General features: G+C 40.1%; 3 protein-coding genes across 5 annotated transcripts; all 3 read left to right on the forward strand.

The window, feature by feature from the left end:
- The first annotated feature begins 321 nt into the window (after positions 1-321).
- Positions 322-4,103, forward strand: LOC127354283 (beta-2-glycoprotein 1-like). Its single transcript, XM_051384115.1, has 8 exons — positions 322-489; positions 776-955; positions 1,407-1,503; positions 1,593-1,669; positions 2,064-2,249; positions 2,422-2,601; positions 2,868-3,065; positions 3,921-4,103. Exons 1-8 carry the CDS (start codon positions 420-422, stop codon positions 4,019-4,021), a joined length of 1,089 nt encoding a protein of 362 aa, XP_051240075.1. The 5' UTR covers positions 322-419; the 3' UTR covers positions 4,022-4,103.
- A 1,171-nt stretch (positions 4,104-5,274) lies between these two features.
- Positions 5,275-9,534, forward strand: LOC127354284 (beta-2-glycoprotein 1). Of its 2 annotated transcripts, XM_051384116.1 has the most exons (8): positions 5,279-5,472; positions 5,943-6,119; positions 6,697-6,793; positions 7,058-7,134; positions 7,429-7,617; positions 8,140-8,319; positions 8,688-8,885; positions 9,267-9,534. In XM_051384116.1, exons 1-8 carry the CDS (start codon positions 5,397-5,399, stop codon positions 9,329-9,331), a joined length of 1,059 nt encoding a protein of 352 aa, XP_051240076.1. In that variant the 5' UTR covers positions 5,279-5,396; the 3' UTR covers positions 9,332-9,534. The 2 variants fall into 2 exon arrangements, with proteins under 2 accessions (XP_051240077.1, XP_051240076.1); XM_051384117.1 differs by lacking the exon at positions 7,429-7,617 and having other exon boundaries at positions 5,275-5,472.
- A 1,226-nt stretch (positions 9,535-10,760) lies between these two features.
- Positions 10,761-19,288, forward strand: nol11 (nucleolar protein 11). Of its 2 annotated transcripts, none has more exons than XM_051384072.1 (18): positions 10,761-10,939; positions 11,552-11,665; positions 11,956-12,012; positions 12,666-12,814; positions 13,435-13,492; positions 13,749-13,890; positions 14,241-14,447; positions 15,082-15,158; positions 15,571-15,694; positions 15,947-16,038; positions 16,552-16,617; positions 16,704-16,888; positions 17,018-17,143; positions 17,345-17,596; positions 17,707-17,785; positions 17,916-18,008; positions 18,372-18,479; positions 18,628-19,288. In XM_051384072.1, exons 1-18 carry the CDS (start codon positions 10,793-10,795, stop codon positions 18,739-18,741), a joined length of 2,190 nt encoding a protein of 729 aa, XP_051240032.1. In that variant the 5' UTR covers positions 10,761-10,792; the 3' UTR covers positions 18,742-19,288. The 2 variants fall into 2 exon arrangements, with proteins under 2 accessions (XP_051240032.1, XP_051240033.1); XM_051384073.1 differs by having other exon boundaries at positions 14,241-14,441.
- The last annotated feature ends 371 nt before the right edge of the window (positions 19,289-19,659 follow it).

Consider the following 19,659-nt stretch of genomic DNA (forward strand, 5'->3'; position numbering starts at 1 on the left):
CACATAACCCACATGGCATACTGCTTTTTTATTTGGCATCCTTTCTGTAATGTTGTTACTCTTCTTAATTTCAGCAAACAGCCATTGAGCGTTACTAAAAAGGGCATTTCATGGTTTAAGTACTCTACATCAAAACCTGTTTGTGTATGTTTGTAGTGTCTTGAGAGTCTCTCTCTTTCATTATTTATGATTTCATATCATGCTGAGTGTCTGCTGCTGGCTTTCGTACCAAATCAAGGTTATTGATCAATTCTGGGTAAATATGCAGGAGTTAAGACCTTTGTGCTCAATCAATATGAGCTTCAGCTGACATCTGATTGGATCAGGATATCAGGTGCCATTTACCAAACAGCCCTTAAGTTGGCCTCATCCCAGATACAGATGCTGGGGAACACTGAGGAAACTTCACTCCCAAGAAGATGGCTCCGACTTTTGCTTTGCTGGTCCTTAGCCAGCTAGCTTTATACTCATCTGTAACATCCAAGAAAGGTAAAATGGAGCAGGATAATGTGATTATTTTTTTTTGAGCATGAAATTAATCCATTGCGCTTCAAGTAGTCCTGTTTTACTTGCTGTTAATCACTGTTCTTCACTTATTTGCATTTTTGTATATTATGTGCATCTTTTGCATGTGATTGATGGTGTCACATCAAAAGTAAAGTATGCACAACTTTCACAGCACAAACATTCCTGTGCCAAATGTGACAATTTTTCCAGTGAATCCTGGCCATTATATACAGTATTCGTCAATTATATATTTCTGTTCTTTAACCAGTGTGTGGACGGCCTCCTATCACTGACGGGATTGACACATTGACCCTAAAACGTGTGTATGAGGTTGGGGAAGAGGTGACCCTCACATGTGAACAGGGCTACTTGCCTTCAACAGCAACCCCTCGAAGGTTGACCTGCAGTGCCACAGGAGAGTGGACACAGTCAGACCTGGCATGCTCCCGTAAGTTTCCTGGGGTGCTAGCTGTAATGTAACAGCTGTAATTCTTGAATTGTTAAACCTCATCCAAAAGAAGAAAGTGTGAGCAAGGTGGGAGAAATAGTTGGCTTTGAAAAATGTGTTGATGACAAGGTTAGAATGCTGTGTCATAGGCTTGTATTCAGAACAGGTAGACCAGGAATTGTTCAAATGTTAAGTACATTTTGTATTGTATGTATTCTTATGCCATAAACACTGCTCTGGTAGTCAGGTTGTTCAGGTGTGAGAACTAAAAACTGTTATAGCATTAAAATTAGTTGTTTATTGCATTGAATCCACTCTAGTTCTAATTTGAAAATATCATTTCTGAGACCCAGTCACTAATGAATGTTCTCTATTGTCCCTCTCTATGTGATTAGTTAGTATTGTCTAAACTAAAAAACCTGTAGATTCAGTTTTGTACCATCTTTTATAGCTAAGATGTGCCCAATCCCAAGACCTCTGCAGCCATTAGCAATGGGGAGGACCGAAGCTCCATTCAAGAGTGTCCTCAACTACACATGTGATGATGGGTAAAAGTCACTTTATAGTTCTGAATAGATCATTATAAGGTGTGTTTACAATAAAACATGTCAGATTAATTTGAACTTTTTTGTGTCAGGTATGTCATTTTGGGAGCCAATGAGAGCAGGTGTTTACATGATGGTACCTGGAGCAATCCACCACCTCTCTGCAAAGGTACAGGATGAAAATACACGTAGCAGGGATGGTAACAGAATGCAATGTTTAATGGAGAGCAAACACAGCATCCAAAATCTAGTGGACTAGTCTTCTACTTGTTTACGGGTGCTCTTGCATGCTTCATTTCTATGTATTGCTTCTAAAGTTGTTATTTTGACAAGACACTTGCCTTGTTTGTTATCAGCAGTATGCAGTCTCTGTCTGACTTCTACATAGAATGTTAAAATATATATAAAGGAGGCTAACTTGGTTGCTTTTGTTGCCTACAAAGCAGTAAATAACATTTTGACAGCAGCTTTGTATGGATTTTGCACTCTTAATGCTTATAGAGAAGAAAGGCTTCAGAGTAGATATTAGCATAACTCTAGTGTGATCATTTTTCTTCTTACAGCTGTGAATTGTCCGCTGCCCAAGTCACCCATAGACGGAAGAATTGTCCATGATAAGCCAGTTACTGGAACCACCACAATGTATGGGCGAGGCTGGACATATGAGTGTAATCCACCTAAGGCACCGAGTTACGAGAGGGGATCCTGCATGGCTGATGGAAGTGTACCGGAGCCCCCGGTGTGCAGAGGTAACCTTTCATCTACTTCTCTCTTTCAAGATAAGTCATGGGCCAAATGAAGCCAGCCATAATATTTCCCACAACGAAACCAGTCTGCTTTTAGAAAGCCTACCCATTGCAATTATAACAACTAAATAATACCTCTTCACATTGTTTTTTTACTTGTCTTTGATCATCCCAGAGGTTAGCTGCTCCATCCCATCAAGCATACCAAATGGCTTTATCACCTTTGCTGTGATGAGACAACATGGCTACAAGGAGAAGGTTAGGTACGCCTGCAATGAGCACTATACTCTGGATGGCGAGGCTGAGATGCAGTGCCAAAACACAGGAAACTGGTCTTCCAAGCCAGTTTGCAGGGGTGAGTCATGTGAAAATCAGATTTTAAAAACTACCCTAAGGTTAGATTTTTGTATCCATGTTTCATTGTTGCAAAATATTCAGTTAATCAGCAGTCAATTAGTAAAACAAAAGTATCCAGTGCATTACAAGCTGGGAGAGTCCATCCCCTGGCTAGTAAAGAGAAACAATAAACTCTTCTCAACAATGAGCACTGTTTTCATTTCAACTCAATACTACTGACTGCACTTGCAAAACACACTTTAACTGCTCTATTTCTCCGCCCAGCTCCCTGCAAAGTTGGCATCAAAAGAGGCCGCATCTTCTACAATGCCAAGAAGCTCTGGATTGCAGACCTCAAACCCAACAGAGTCCTCCATGGAGAACATGTTGTCTTCTATTGTCTGAACAGAGCTGACAGTTGTGGCTACCCTGTGGCCAGCACCTGTAATGATGGAACCCTTCCCATCCCAGAGTGCTTTGAGGGTGAGTTGCCATCAGCTCGATAAATAAAACTCAAAGATCTGTTTTAAACAGAGGCACCATAAGAACTTCTCCAGACCCGTACCTAAAATTCCTTCTACTGCCAGGGGGAAAAGATCATTACACATTAATAACATCATACAGGGGAATGTATTGTCTAAAAACAAAAGACCCATCTCAATTAGACAAAAAGCTGCTTGATATGGAATTTTTAACTTTGCACAGTCTACACTCTGCCTTTGAACTGTCTACCACATATGTCCAAACTTGACTACATTTCCTGTCACCCATTTTCCTCACCTTTCCAGTGTGTAGTCTCTGTCTATGTAGCAAGTTCTCTCGCTCTGTCACGTCTCCCTCCCACCTGTTCACATGCTCACTGTGCCCTGTGTTACTGTAACCCCTCCCTCCCCCCTCATGCTCAGTGTAGATACACAGACACTGCCACACATCTTGACCAATCACGTGGCTTTAACAGAAAAAACGGGGAAAAAACAGGAAAACAATCCGGATCTGGCTCCCAATCAGGAGCCGGCTGCCGTCGTTCACTTCAAAGAGCCAGCTCTTAGAGCCGGATCGTTCGTGACTGACCCATCACTACTATATACTGAATATACTGAATTTGGGATAGGAGCAAACATTAGACAAGGAAGGAGTCTGGGTATGTTCTTCAAAACTGAGTCAAATGTGTACTTGCTTTCACTAGTGGCAATACAGTGCTTTTCCCTCTAAACTTTTTTTACTAATAAGTCTGTTAGATGGTTTACAGATGTCTTTTGAAAAGCCCATGATGTTTCCATGCAGTCATGCATTTTATGCTTACATTAATATATCTGCCTTTCTTTTTATGGCTTTTAGAACCAGGCAAGATGGAGTACACCTTAAGGGCCAAAACCCTTCCATCAGAAATCACAATGTGTGCCGCTTCGCCCTCTGCCAGCCCTGCAAGAGCCGCATAACTTTGTGCAGAACGACCTGAAACACAATGTATACTGAGAGGATATTAATGATTGGATCATGAATAAATAACATGCTACAAGACTGAGGCCGTTTTTGTTATTGGTTGCCCTTATCTTTTTTAATTTTGCCTGTCATAATAAAGTAATAGCTTTAATTATTAATGAAACAATGAAAATGTGTAAAATGGTGCTGTGGTATTTGAAAGACTCACGAAGAAGAACCCATGTAGTTTCCAGTCTGCAGATACATACATACTGAACATATACATATCCAGTACAGAGGGTACAATAAAAAATGAACTATCTGTATGACATCATTTCCCAGGAGATTTGATACCAATTCCCACCTTTTTTTTGTGTGAATCTGATCTCTTTCATAACTTACCATACCACTTTTATGCGATATCATGGTGTGAACAGAGGTGCTGGAACTCCACACCAGACAGTGTAACTGAGGAAGTGATGAGTGGTGAAATGCCCTAAAGACAATGGCATAAAGTTACACAAAGGGCGAGATCATAAAAAGATCATACTTACTATAGTTCTAACTTGTAGCCTTTAACCAGTCAGTTTGTGTGCATGCATGTTTACAGCTGCTTTGCAGATCTCAGCTCATATCACTTTAGTGCTACTCATGCTGGAAAAGCTTCATATATTTTAAAAATCTAATGGAAGTTGACCCTTCCTAAGTCGCGCCCCTTTTTGCTCTGTGCTCATATAACAACTCTCTCCTTCCCTGTAGCATATGCTATGTGCTATAGGTTAATCTATATTGAAAAAAACAACCACGTTTTGAAGATGGTTAAAAGATAAAAGCAACATATTGTTAGATAGCTAGTTTGCTAGTATTTTTCTACAAAGGAAAACGCTAACTAGGTCGCTAAGTCACATTAATTGTTAGCTACGTAGTTACATATCAAAGTTAATATTAGCTTTCTCACACCTTATTACGATAATATATTTTATCAGCAACTCATTGTTCCATGGTATTCTTTTGTTTTGATGTATTTCTATCTCTTTCCATCTCATTATGCTAAGCTCTTTAAAATGATTCAAGCAAGAGTAAAACGGGGCCAATGGGGCATTTCTTTTTAAAAAATAAAATGAGATAAATTACATATCTGTTGTTTCTTAATATTGCAGCAACATGGAAAGTTCACAGCTGGAGAGTTTCATTTCCAGTAAAATGTCACAAGGCAAAGCACCCCACCCTGCCAAAGCAGAACAAAAACACAAGAATCAGCAGTGAACAGTTCATGCTGCTCTTATCTGTTTACTTTTACACAAACAGCACTGAAAGAGGGGACAGGGATTCATTACTGGAACCAGAGACTAGAGCAAAGAGCCAAGGGACGTCTGAACATTTGTACAAAGGATGGAACACTTTCTGACTTTGTTTTTCCTATGTCCGTTTGTATTTTTTATCACTTCGACATGTGGACAAGACAGTGGTAATGGATTTTATTACTTTTTTGATTTTATTTGACATGATATGGCTTTAGCATCAGATAATCTCTACATATAGGACACATATTCTAAAGGCATTTGTTTCGTTTTGGAGGGTTTTTTCTGCCCCGTCTATTTAAAATACTAAAACAGAAATAGATTTTAATTTAAATTTTTTAGGCCTTTCAAGTTTTGTTACTGATTTCTTGTCAAATGTTGCTGGCATTGTCAGTAATACTGTTCAAAAAGTTGATAGAATACAATTTTCACCGTTTCAGGAAAAGTGGACCAAATAGCCCTGAGAGAGTTAAACTCCTTCAGAATAATCAACTTCCAGCAAATATTGTTCTAAATTAGCTGCACTGGAAACCTTTTTGTAGTAGTTTTTAAGACACACACACACACACACACACACACACACACACACACACACACACACACACACACACTTATTATGATGTATTTGTCCTTGTAGTGTGTTCTAGGCCTGTGATGGGTGAGAACGTTGAGATGGAGGGGCTTCAGAGGTACTTCAGCCCCGGTGTGGAGATAGCGCTGTCCTGTAAACAGGGATACACCACCTTGCTGGGCCCCCGGAAGATTGTTTGCACTACCAGTGGAGAATGGACAAAAACCAAATTCAAGTGCATACGTGGGTCTCCATTATTCTTATGCGAACTTGTGACAGAGATTTAACAGTAATGTAATTTTCTAAGAAACACATACTTGTAATATTAACATAGTTGTAATTTTAACTTCCACAATCAATTATTACTGTTTCCAATTTTAGTATAAAGAAGGACTTATTTTTGATGTAGCATGGAAAGAAATACAAGGCTTTAGTAAGGATTTTGGGAAGATTATTTATCAAGCTTGTGGAGCCCTGTGAACCATTTCTACCAGATTCTGTATACTATTCTTTTATATTATTTGTATTAGAAATATGTAGATAAGCACATATTGTTGTTTTTACAAATATTCTGTAGATCTCTATCTCTTTTATGCTGTGGTATATGAATATGTATATTCAAGACTAAAGAATTAGTTATTTGGTCCCTGTTCATTGGCAAAATAAATAGCAAAACCACTAGATCACACCCTGACTTTATTCTGGTTGTATACGACTACAGCAGTTACAGCAAAAATGTCGTTCTATGTTTGAATGATTCATAAAAAATAGCAAAACCTTCCATTTACACATCTTCTCTGTGCTGTATTCTCTTTTACAGCAAAGCAGTGTCCCTATCCTGATTCATTGTTAAATGGAGAAGTGTACTATGAGGATACAGTGTACCAGAGTACCATCAACTATACTTGTAATGAAGGGTAAAGCAAGAACATGTTGTTGTTGTTCCATGCAATTCTATTATCTCGTATATTTATCATCATGGATCATGTGTAAAATTAGATTATTAAATTAGGCCAATAAACCAAAATCTGTTGGCTTCTGACCCCTATTTTAACATTCCTCTGATCCACTAGTATTTGGCTTCAAATGCATTTAACCTGATTTCAGTCAACTGTCATGTGTTGTATGTTGTACTTGTAATAAAGCATGGACTAACTGAATGACCTGGCTTCTCTGCACAGGTTCACCTTGATTGGAGCCGCCACTGCTGAGTGCCTTGACAGCGGGACATGGAGCACACCAGCACCAGAGTGCAAGCGTATGTTATCAACAAGATTCCTCTGCAAGACCAGGAAAATAAAAACGAAAGCATAGACTAGAAAGCATATATTGTGCTCCTATAAAATCCTCTGTGGTCTTAGAAGAAAGGAACACAATTGCTTAATATTAAACTTGATATTAGGCCAGCAAAAACACATCTGTACTTGTTATCGAGAAATAGACCACAGCTAAGGTACAATGTACATCCTAACAGGCAAGGTAAACGCATACATCACAAGCGTGCAGTATGCCAATACCCATACGTTTGCATATACTTTCTCTTCTCTCATAGCTGTATCCTGTGGTCTCGCTCCAGTCCCAAAGCTTGGGATGGTCGTTTATGACAGGAAGATCAGAGGGAATAGCACTGACTACGGTACCCAAGTGACGTTCAGGTGCTTGCCTCCGTATGCAGTCTTCGGCAACGCAAGAGCAGAATGCACTGCCAGTGGCAAATGGACCGCAGCACCTGAATGTCGAGGTATATAGGCTGGAGAAGAATAAGTATTTACTGATCTGATTTTACCAGGTCCACTTATGCAATTTGTCCAGATTTACTGGAATTCTAAATGTTCACATTTAAGGGACTACTACGTAGTGGCATCTAGCGGTGAAGTTACACATTGCAGGCTGTGATGTGTGTAGGAGAAACTATTGTGGCCATGAAAACCATAAAAGGCCCTACATAGAGCCAGTGTTTGGTTTGCCCGTTCTGGGCTACTGTAGAAATATGGCAGTTCACCATGGCGGACTCAAGGGAAGCTGACCCGTGGACTCTGTACATAAGTAGGTCTCATTCTAAGGTAATCAAAACACTATGTTTCTTATTTAACAACATTCTTTATTTTATTAACAAAATAGATGCAATTTGGTCTTCAGGGGAAACATTTAAACTTGCAAAACCATGGGATAGTTGCCAAAAAACTGATCAAAATATGGAACCACGTAGTGACAGAGAACAAGAAGTTTCTCTAATGAACGGACTAAATTGTTCCCCTTACAGTGGTGACCTGCCCTCCACCGGAGAACATCAGCCATGGGTACATGTCAAGCAATGACAAGAGAGCCTATGACTACATGGAAAATATCAAATATGGCTGCAATGGAGACTATGTAATTGAAGGGAGCATGCAGATTGTTTGTCAGCAGAATGGGCGTTGGTCTCAAAAGCCATCCTGCAATGGTAGGGCTCATTTCACACTACAATATCGGTGCTGATCAATTATTGCTTTTACTCACAATTTTATTTCAATCTGAACTAATTTTTTGCCTGTGTTTACTACTACAGAAGTGTAAATACAATAGGAAACGCTTTTCAATGTTAAAATGCCTCTGCATTTGACTTGTGGTGAAAACCTTAACTGTAAACTCCTAAAAATACAAGAGCAATAGGTTTCACATTTGAATATCAGCCCACCATTGTCTTTCAGTACTACTCCTTAAATGACAACATCACTTTGATAGGTCAATATAATGCAGCTGGCCACTCAAAAACAGTACAACATATACATACATATCCATTATGTTTTCTCTTCTCCTTGTGACCTACAGCTCCTTGCAGTGTTGGCATACAGAGAGGGAGGATATTATACAAAGGACAAAAGATCTGGATTGCAGACTTAAGTCCTAACAAAGTCTTGCACAAAGAACTTGTCTCAGTCTACTGCATGGACAAGGGCAGGAAGTGTGGTTATGCAGTGCCAACCCAGTGCATTAACGGAAAACTCAAAATCCCAGAATGCTTTGAAGGTAAGGAATACTTATCTAAATAAATCAAATGATGACTGTCACACATGGCTGTTACCAGTAAGCAGAGCTGTGACTGTGACTTAATATTGGCATGCAGATGTGTTCAGGCCGGGTCCCGTATCAATCATGAAGCTTGAGGCTGATTTGACCCACTGACAGTATATATATATTTATATTGATTTGACCATGTACACACAAGTTACAACTTCCTGTTTCATAGCAATACATTGAAATCCGACACCACAGGCATGCCATTCAACAAAAGCTGACAAATTTTAAAATATAGCATCATCAACTTCGCAAAGCAACATTATCTAAGATTTAGTATTATAAAAACATTCTAACCTGTTCTGTGTATCTGTGTTTCTGTTTCTTTTCTAGAGCCCAGCAGCACTGAATATACCCTTCATTCAGGTTCACTACCATCTGAAATCGCACAGTGCTGAATCAGATCTCTTCTTTCATATGAGAATAACTGCAATAAGGAAAAGGTTGTTGGTGTAGTCTGCTCTCTAAAATGAAAGAATATTGTGTTGTATGACTTTTTATTTGACTTTGTCCTGCTCAAGAAAGTGTGTTATTCTGCTACTTCCTTTTCTGTTCTGATCACAAGTCAACTTTGTAAAAATAAAAGAAGCCAAATACAATATATGATGGGCAGCTGTTGAGTTCAATGAATGTAATGTGTGGTAATGTATTCATTGTTGCCCCAAGCAGACATGTCCAGGGTCAAAGTAATGAAGCACTGTTGTCCCCACAGAAGAGGGATGCCTTTTCCAAGCTTACAATTGCTATGTCTTGTTTTACACTATGCAGACTAATGTCAGATGGCCCACATCATGTATACTTTATCTATGGTTTAGGTCCACATGGGACAAAAATAGGGCCATTGTGGATTTACTCAATAACAGTATAATCAGTTTAAACATGCTGTTCAAATACATCAGTCAGACAAAACGATTACCAATACTGATGACAGGGCTCACTTTGTAGGTTTGTTGATATTGATATTCTGTCCAATTTCCAACCAACAGTACGTTCAGCTGTGGTAAACAACGTTGCATGTTGTAAAGCAAAGCCAGAGGACAGATCACTAACTAAATAAATGCATGTAATACAACAATAAATTATTATTTATTCATTTATTGGCATACATTGTTAAATAGGGGTACAATATGACTGGGAATGTCATCTTAAAGAGTTAAAACGGCATTTTCATTTCATCTGGACGTCATTTGGAAGCATAATGTAAAATTATGGTATTCCGAAAATGATATCATATGGTTTAGTATAATTACATTTAATAAATTAATAAAACCAAACATAGGTCTAAACATTTGCTAAATTTGTCTGAATTACAAAAAGTGGTATTAAGATCCCTTTGGGAGCCGAAAGAGCTCCTCGTTGCTGAGAGATGATCTGGCTCACTAAAACCAGAATTCCCATCACTACTGCACTCCTCTGACAATAGTTTCAATCAAAATAACACCCTGACTATAAGAAAATGCCTCATAGCTAACAATCATACTGTGCAACAATAATCTTAGTTATCTAATTCGCCACACTTTCCCAAACTTTAGATGGCCAGGCAGACAGACCGATAGATACATACATACATAGATCGATTGACATTCTCACTCAATTTTGACCTCCAAAACCATTAACGACTGCTACTGGTCTGTGGCTTTACTACAAGTCCTGCATCACATGTCGCACATTATAATATTATATATACACTTTCACGAACTATTCATGACCTGACTTCGCCATCCTAGGAAAAACCCTTTTCAGCGGGCGCAGCAGAAAGCAGCGAGGAAGCAGCAAGAAGTCTCGTGGTTCCGGTGGCTGCTGACAAACACTCGTCCTTTCTCGCGAGAACCGACGTTTCCACTTTCTTCTCGTCCAGCATGGCCGCGCTGTATGAGGGATACACGTTGTGCGGACTCGTTCCAGCTCAAACTCTGCCCAATTCAGGCATTCAGGGGGTCGAAACAGAGAGAGACAGCGACCATGTCATCGTCACCGACTCAACGAGATCTGTTACGTTATACAAGGTAACGTTAAGCGTTTGTTTTGAGGAGGCTCTCCTTACCGGGGCCAGCTGATCTGTGCGACCTGTGCAACTCGTGTTGGCATCCTCGGCTGTTCTTAGCAACAGTGACAGAAACCATCAGACGAGACAGGGGGGGCAAATAAACACCTGAGCTGGCTGTGATAGACCCTTGACTCGTTTTCAGTAAAAAAAAAAATAAGTAAAGCAAGTTAGGGTAGCATAGGTTTGTGTAAACACCATGCCAATCTACAACAACAGGCAGATGTTAGCTAAGTGTCGCTACATCCACCACAAGACACAGACATCCTGCTGACTGATGCTGGCTCTGAATGTCTGCACTCAGCGTGTGTATTCAGCTATATCGATTATAATGCTACATTAATAATTCACTATTCAGCTCCTTTTCAGTAAATGGCAGTTTTCAGAGTTAGCCTCAGTTGCTTGTTTCGTGAACATCTATCTACCTATAATGGAAGTTACACAACACATTTCTACACTCGCAGTAGAAAAAGGGTAAAGAGGGACTTTTTTTTTGTTGTGACTAACTTAGTAGAAGCATCTTGATGTTATTATTATTAACTGGTCCTCTTTTGTGTTGTTATGGTTCTGACAGGTTTCAGACCAGAAGCCGCTGAGCAGCTGGACGGTGAAACAGGGACAGACCCTGACCTGTTCAGCAGTCTACAGCTCACAGAGCAAGGAGTTTGTGGCAGTCTCGGACAGCAAGGTAGGCTTTTCAGCCATCGGTGTCGTGGCCAGGTGGATTAAAGTCACACGAGTCTTTATGAGAAGAATTCTGGTGCTTGTTTTGGTTGCAGCACCGTCTCTACGGAGTCCCACTGACTCACTGTCTGAATGAAATTTGGCAAAAAGGAACCAAAGTATACAAAATATGTTTTCTTTTCCATTCAGTGAAATAATTAATTAATTTACTACTTTGCAATTAATTTAGCCTCTAGATGACCTTTCAGAAATATCTGCCTGACACAAAATGTCTGTTTGTGTTTTGTTTTTAAGGTGATCAGAATTTGGAAGGAAGAAGACATACTCTTAGATAAGGCCTTCAAAGCAACTGTAAGTGTGAACATGGCTTTTCAGCTCTCTCCTCTTTCTCTCACATTTAAGGCTAGAATATGCTTGAACTAGCCGGTACGATGTGTAGTCTGATCACGTCTGAAGGCAAAAGTGTACCTGTTCCAATCGGCCACACTCGAAGGCAAGATGCAAACCCTGTTGTTGAATCACACAATTGGGGATAATAGCATCCACTTATGGACAATCTCCCCACAAAAGACATTCATGTTGATTCTACCAGGCATGCTGGAAGTGGTTTATTCACACTGTGAAGCACTCTGTATCGAATCCATTTGAACATTTGTGGAAGTTGATGTGATATTTTACTTCTGTTCCATTCAATTAAGCTTACTCTTCATTTTATTATAAGGTATTCATGGAGCCTCAAGAAAAAGCAAATTTATTTTAACAGCAGTTTCCTAATGTGTCTCGATTGCTATGATCTCTATAGTTACAGTACATCCACCTTTACCAGTTAAGTTGTCCAGCATTGTAATTGGTCCCAAAATGAAATCAGCGGTGTTCTTGACAGTACGTATTTCCTTTGGAAAGTCTCTTAATCTGAGAATTCTTCATAGTGTACAGAGTAAATAGCCTAAAATGTCATTATAAGAGTCATATATATAATATTCTCATTTGTGCCTTCTTTCCAGGTGTCAGCAGATGTCTGGAGGGTCCACTGTGTACCAGAAGGGGAGCCTGTGGTCTTATTCCAGAGAGGAGCTGTGAGACTCCTGGACTCTCTACTTTCTGCTCCCCAACAGCCCATAGAGGAAGTCCTGGCTCAAGAAGAGGCCATTAGGTCAGTATCACTGTGTCTTACAGCCTCAGTAAATGTTATGCGTTATAATACAGTCAGAGCGAAATTTAGAATCTGCCCCAAGAGATGTTACATTTTAACAGTTGATATTGTTATAAGGCTACATCTCCCAACATTGTTGTTCAGGCAACAAATAAAACTACAGATTTCAGTGTTTCCTCTATGTTGATTTTGGAGCGGCGGCCCATCGCTGTTAAATTTCTGCCGCCACGGTATCAGAAATGGGGCAGACGCACAATGTAGTCACGGTTGCCTTTTAAATGATCCTGCTGACATAATGCACCCCCGTTGGCTGCCGCTCACATTGCAATTTAACAACAAGTAGAACTATTCAGAGGTTATTGGGGCTGTCCAGTTTAACTCCACATACCGTTGTGTTGATGTAGCTTATTATCAAAATGTTCACTTTCTTCCAAGTCGACTAATAAACTAACAGCTCCACCAAAACGGGCCTGCCGCCGCTGCTAAAAAAAATCCAAGAGGAAACACTGTATTTGCAACGAAATCTAAAAATATTTAAATGACCTGATTGCCAGTGCTGTGCTTTAGTCTGACCTGTAGTCTCTTGTAGTGTGTTGATGATTCTTCTTTTTGTCGTTTAGGTGGAGCACCAACATACTGGCAGAGTCGAAGCAGTTTGTCATCTTCACAACTGAACAGGTAACATCATTTGAATTGTGTGGCTTTTAACAATTAAAGTATTAATTGCAGTTACTGTATATTACAATACTAAGTTGTAATGACACTTCATTTGAGGGCATGCTTATGTACCTGTATATGAATAATGAGTATTTTATGACCTATTTAACAACTAATTGTGTCCGCTCTCATTTTCTTCATGGACATATGCATTAAGTGTTATTGGTATTTTGTAAAGGACTGTTTGCCTTGAACAGTTGTCAATGTCTTCCAACAGAAAGGAGATCATTTCCTCTACCTGCAGAGACTGAATCCAAACACCCTACAGAGGTACCGACTGGAGAGAGAGGAGCCTGGTCTTTCCCCGCTCAGCTTCTCTGCCTCCTACAGGGATAACCACATCCGCCTGCTTTACCTCTGTAAGCCGCCATTTCCTGTGCGAATATTTTAAGTATCACTGTTTGACAGCAGAGGCTAGTTTTGCTTTGTGTAGTTTTGTGTAGAGAGTTAGATGTGTAAGAGGAACGTCCCCTACAATAAAAGCCCTGTCCCATAGATCACATAGGTGATTTCAGGAGGGTATAATCTCTCTTGATTGCATGATGTACTCATAAACAGGTTGAGATTCATTTTATATTGTACTTCATGTTGCACAAACACAGGGTGTTACATGCAAGATATGAAAAATAGGTGTCAGTCATTCTCTCTCAGTTTGTCCCTCATTAATCCTTTTTACCTTTTTGTGCTTTACCCTTTTCTGGCCGTCCAGACCCTAACGGTCATGTGTACCAGAGTGTAGTCTCTATGCGGGGCCTGGGAGCTGATGAAGGGGCCCAGGCTCTTCCGCTGCCTCGTAACCTGCTGCTGGGTCTTCCAGTCGGTGAGGGCCTGCTGGAGGCAGCATCAGCCCTGGTCCTGGATGAAGCCCATGTAGCTGTTGTGGGGGTTCCACACCCCTCTGCCGGAGCGGGTAAAGGTAAATGCAGTTTAACTACACTGAACTACACTGAAATGAAGAACACAGATGCTCTACTACTCTGTTTTAGATTTAAAGATAGAATTGGGCACACATTAAATGTCAGTGGTCAGACTTTTACTAATATGTTTTTTGCATTGGTAAAATGCAGCAGTGAGAATTGGACAAACAGGGATCACTTGATACAAGGTTACAGTTGGCACTGGGCAATACACCGGATGAACTGGAATACTGACTTCAATTTCCTGTATGATATGCATTTTTAATATACCGCCATACCGGTGCATAACTGCAAAAACTGCTGTAATGTTACAACAGGCAACAATATTGTTTTTGCAGCGAACATTAGTTACAGTATAGAGCTTTGCCATTTTTTGAGTCTGATGACTGACTGACCTGAATTTGGTTTCTAGTCTTGGGAAATAACACATTTTATTTGTTGAAACTAAAATTGATTTGTTGAAATTATCAGGACTTGGATGATTACAGAACACATTTGCATAATCGAATGCTAGAAATGATAATTAATGACATGTGGGCCTTGTTTTGGACTAAGTGCATTTAAATGATGACTTGAAGCTACGTGACTCCAGTATCTGATGTGAGCGTGTGTTTCTTTAATGGCTCTTTGCAGACTTCCTTTGCATCTGGAATACCAATTTCCAGACGCTTCAGGCAGGAAAAGAGATGGCGGGTAAAATCTATGGACAGGTAAGAATGCTTTGGTGTACTAAATGCAAATAACCTGCCAAGCTAAATGTTTTCTAATGTTTCTGTTCTACGATCAGTGGATGAATGAATAGCAATGATTTTTAGCCATGCGAGCAGCGGGGCCCTAGAGCTCATACAGAACAATCCCCAATGTGTACTGCTGAGGTTAGAAGTATGCATGAACCATCCACTCAGGCCAAGGTTCCCTGTCCTTCCAGCTGCTGGGTGCTGATGGAGGACTGTATGACTTTGGTAGAGCATTGTGTCTGCTCTCCACTGTGACAGGGCTCATTGTCCCTCCTCACAACTTTATGGCAGTTTACAATCTCAAAACAGTGCCATAAATAGCCAAGTTGTGTTGTTGATGTCATAACTGTCGAACTATATTAATTTTCTTTTTTCTCTGATTTAGCTATGGGGTTATTCCAACAAGTTATTCATTCCACATGGGAAAACCCTGTCTGTTATTCCATACGAGTGCCCCAAATCTTCCCTGGCCGCTGCCCTGGGAAAACTAAAGCAGGCCAAAACTGAAGGTGAGCTAACACAAATTTGGAGTACTGCTACTGTAGTAATCTAATGTTGTGCAGCTGCGTAAAGCAAATGGCATACATTAGACGTTTTAATACCCGAGTACACTAATTCTGTATAAATAAATAATACTGCAATAACATACTGAATAGTGCATATTCAGCATGTATTAATGATGCTACAACACTGATAGTCTATATTCTACATTGAATAATTGCATGTTCACTCACTACTGTGTGTTTTCCTTACTGCTACAGAGGCCAAAGCTCCAGCTTCTGTACCATCTTGGAATAATATTCTGCATGGAGAGAAAGCTCAGCCCTCTAGGACAGTGGAAACCCGGAAGACGGTATGTTGGATAACTGAGTGGAGTTTTCAGGGCAAAATAAGGGACCTTGTATAGATTTGTAAGAGAAGGTGGTGCATCAATCCCAAACTCGCCTTTAAAAAGTGGCCAACAGTGTTTCCCGGACCATCAATATATAAATATGTCAAATTGTGATTTAGCAAGGGGAACATTTGTTAGGGTACAGGGCTGCTGTAGTGTTTTTATTTCTTGATTTATCTATAAAGGTAGCCTAAATTAGTATGTACAGAATTCTGTCTCATCAAACAGGTCATATCAACTTATCAGAATCAGAATTTGGTTTATTGGGTTAGGGTTAGATTACTGAATAAACATGCACCCACACTAAAACCCAATGCCATTTTTGATACAAATCAGCAATTCACTGCTTCTGTGTTTAAAGAAGAGAGAGAGAGAGAGAGAGAGAGAGAGACAGAGACCTGCAGAGTAGTGGTTCAGTAACACTCCTGTTATAAGTTTCGTTTATGATTTTATTCTTCTCTCTTTTCCATACAGAGAACAACCCGTAAGACCCAAGCAGCAACTAGTTTAACAATTGACCAAGTTCTGGAGGTCACTAAGGTAAAAATTCTCTGGCAAAAATACAGAAACAGAGTTGACAAAAAAGTAATTTTATAATAAGAAAACATTTTCAATTCCTCATACAGATGGCCCCAGTAGAAGAGGTCCAGAAAGAGGTGGAGGGGCTCCTCTCCAGGGCAGACATCCAGGACCTGCAGGCCTCATTGGGGCAGCTAGCATCGACCCTTGTGTCCCGGAGCCTGGCCGATCCAGCATTCTACACCCCGAGCACCCTGGCACAGCTAGTGCACACTCAGTCCCTCTGCCACAGGTGAGTAAGGCATAACAGTGGAATCAGGATGCTGTTATAGTTAGTAGTAATAGTAAGATTGCTTTGAGAGTCAACATTTTTAGTGAGTTTGTTTGCATCGTGATCGATAAACCATTTCAACCTCAACAGTGTGTGTCCTGACCTTGTGCTCCTGGCCCTGGAGAAGAAGGATTACTTTCTCTGTCAGCTCTGCTTGCAGTTCTTCCCTGACATCCCAGAAGCTGTAACCTGTGCCTGCCTTAAGGCCTTCATCAGGTAAAACTGAGGGTTTTTATGTGCACAACCTTTATACAGGCATAAATATATGCCACATTTGATACTACCACTAGGTGGCACCAAAGTAATGTGTTTTTTTTTCTAATTCTCCATATAGTGGCTTTAAACCTTTTAACCAAAGTGATTTAGCGGTTTAATTATCAGCCTGACTTTGTGTAATATAAAACCTTTATCTTGCAGTATGCCAGACGCAGATGCAGAGAAAATGAGCCTGGAGCCTGAGAGTGTCTCCTTCATGGAAACCCTAATTGTGAGGGAGCATGGGCAGGTTGGCTTGCAGAATGGTTTCAGCCCCACCTCCTTTGACGGGGATCGGTCAGATGCCCTCAGTGGAGGTGGTGCCGTCCTCAAGACCCGAGAAGAAGACAAGGAGAAGACCTCGACACCACCAGAACAGATCTGTCCAGTGGGACTATACAAGGCTGTTTTACTGTATCCTCCCATTGCGCAGCGCAGTCACTCAGACCTAACATTTATCGCAAACTGTTTGTTGTGTAATGATTTGAATTTTAAAATATGAGACCTTAACTCGAGCTGCATAGAAATGAGGTCCTGAGGACGCCGTACAGCGACACTTTCCTCCTCCCACACCTAAAAGATTTGTCCTCCCAACAAGTTGTTGTGAGTAATGGCTAGTTTTCCCCATCTCTAAAATAAAACTCAGCATTCATTCATGTTTTAAAACAGCTGACACCGTACCCATTGACCAAATCTGTTTTTACAATGTTCATTTTCTTTTTCATCCAATCAGCTTTTCCTCCAGTACCTGCAGTTCCTTTACCTAAAATACTCCCAAGATGCTTCCACACAGATGCATGGATTGAGATCACCAAGTCTGACTCAGGTCTGTATCATTATCTTAACTAGACAGTTGGCCACACTTGACATACGAGTGCAGTTAATGTCTGTCACACCAGAATACATCATGTGACAAGTCTGGAGGCAGAAGAAAGTCTTTTGCTGACAGGATGTCAAATACAGATATGGGGGCCTTGAACCGTCTGCGGTGTGATTTAAGTGTAACCACAGTGCATATAGTTGGCATAAAAAGATGGAGACAGTGTTGTTATAAACTTCTAATAAATAACAAACATGTATAAAACACTGGCATTATGATATACAGAATGCTCCAGAAACTCCTTGAAATAATAATATACTTTATGTAAGAGTTTAATTGCTAATTCTGTTTTCCTTTTTTTGATTGTAGATCATGGATTGGGTATGCTTGCTGCTGGATGCCCATTTCACAGTGCTAGTGATGACTCCAGAGGCCAAAGGCTTACTGCTAAACCTCCACTGCTTTGTTAAGTCTCAGGTAACAAACCGTCTTACCTTCTGGTTGCTCTTTAACTGGCTGAATGTTAAATATTCTGTAAAAATAACACAATAACATTCAAAATTTACTGCCGTCCTCTGAAAAGTAATCTGGGAAAAAACTTAAACATGCCGTCTTGTGTCCTCAGGTGAGACTTGTTTCTGAGCTCGGGAAGATTGAGGGCAGCCTCCAAGAACTCAATAAGATGAAGGTGAAGAAGGACGTCGGACAATACTCCATTGAAGTCATTGAGCTGTTTTAGAACGTGTACAATGTGTATACTTTTAATAAATCATTGAGCATATTGTCTCCTTCCAACGTTTCACCTTTAGTAGTTTCCAGGGTTGTATTCTTGTTCCAAATGGTGTTATTAAGTGCTTTTAGGCACAGATTCTAGCCATCTGAACTCGAGATGCAGGAGTTTTACTGTATAAGAAAATAATTCTTGTAATTTAGGCATTGAATAAGTTGCAGATGCCTTTGAACCATGTTTTAAACTTGTTACAGCTGATGAAATGTTGACCAGATAATATGGTGTACATGATGAATTAAGTCTGTTCATATTGCAATGAATTAATAATGGGTTTGCATGCAAAAACGGCTGATACCACGGTATGGCAAAGGTTTGTAACATTTATAATGGGACTTTGAACACTTGTGAGAGTGACTGGCTGTTTTTTTTTTTTTTCTGTGTCCTAACACAACTGAGTATTTGTGAATCTGTCAGCTGTGACTTTGTACTGGGTTTTCTACAGGAAAGCCTTTTATTTTGAATACAAATATATAACAACGAGAACATTTTTAATCCATACTGGGTTTTTTGTCATTATTTCTGTGCTCTTAAACTCTTAAGCTTACAGTACTTTGTATTAAAATAATAGTTGATTGTTATTAGGTCATGGTACTAAACACGTTTGAGGCATGTAGAGCACCTTTCAGAACAGCAGCTGTGCTTCCACCCCTCACCTGTGGCCGGATTCAGTAACTGAAAATAATTACCCATGCCGTTGACCTACTATTGGAGATTTTGACTTTAATGGGGGGTTATGTGGGGAAATAGCTTCACACCTGAAAGTATGAAAACAATAAGAGGCTCTGGCCCACTGCCTTGTAAGAAAAAACATCTAGTAAGTTTGAGCAGCATTGAGCCATAAAATGTGGTGGCGTATGGCTGTGGCAT

Source organism: Dicentrarchus labrax, unplaced genomic scaffold (assembly GCF_905237075.1).
Source record: "Dicentrarchus labrax unplaced genomic scaffold, dlabrax2021, whole genome shotgun sequence".
NCBI classification, from domain to species: domain Eukaryota; kingdom Metazoa; phylum Chordata; class Actinopteri; family Moronidae; genus Dicentrarchus; species Dicentrarchus labrax.

Coding starts and splice junctions, on each gene's coding strand:
- LOC127354284 (XM_051384116.1), top strand. CDS start 5,397: ATGGAACACTTTCTGACTTTGTTTTTCCTATGTCCGTTTGTATTTTTT. Junction 5,473..5,942: donor GACATGTGGACAAGACAGTG/GTAATGGATTTT, acceptor TTGTCCTTGTAG/TGTGTTCTAGGCCTGTGATG. Junction 6,120..6,696: donor AACCAAATTCAAGTGCATAC/GTGGGTCTCCAT, acceptor TCTCTTTTACAG/CAAAGCAGTGTCCCTATCCT.
- nol11 (XM_051384072.1), top strand. CDS start 10,793: ATGGCCGCGCTGTATGAGGGATACACGTTGTGCGGACTCGTTCCAGCT. Junction 13,493..13,748: donor TCATCTTCACAACTGAACAG/GTAACATCATTT, acceptor GTCTTCCAACAG/AAAGGAGATCATTTCCTCTA. Junction 15,695..15,946: donor AAAGCAGGCCAAAACTGAAG/GTGAGCTAACAC, acceptor TTACTGCTACAG/AGGCCAAAGCTCCAGCTTCT.
- LOC127354283 (XM_051384115.1), top strand. CDS start 420: ATGGCTCCGACTTTTGCTTTGCTGGTCCTTAGCCAGCTAGCTTTATAC. Junction 956..1,406: donor GTCAGACCTGGCATGCTCCC/GTAAGTTTCCTG, acceptor CATCTTTTATAG/CTAAGATGTGCCCAATCCCA. Junction 3,066..3,920: donor CATCCCAGAGTGCTTTGAGG/GTGAGTTGCCAT, acceptor TATGGCTTTTAG/AACCAGGCAAGATGGAGTAC.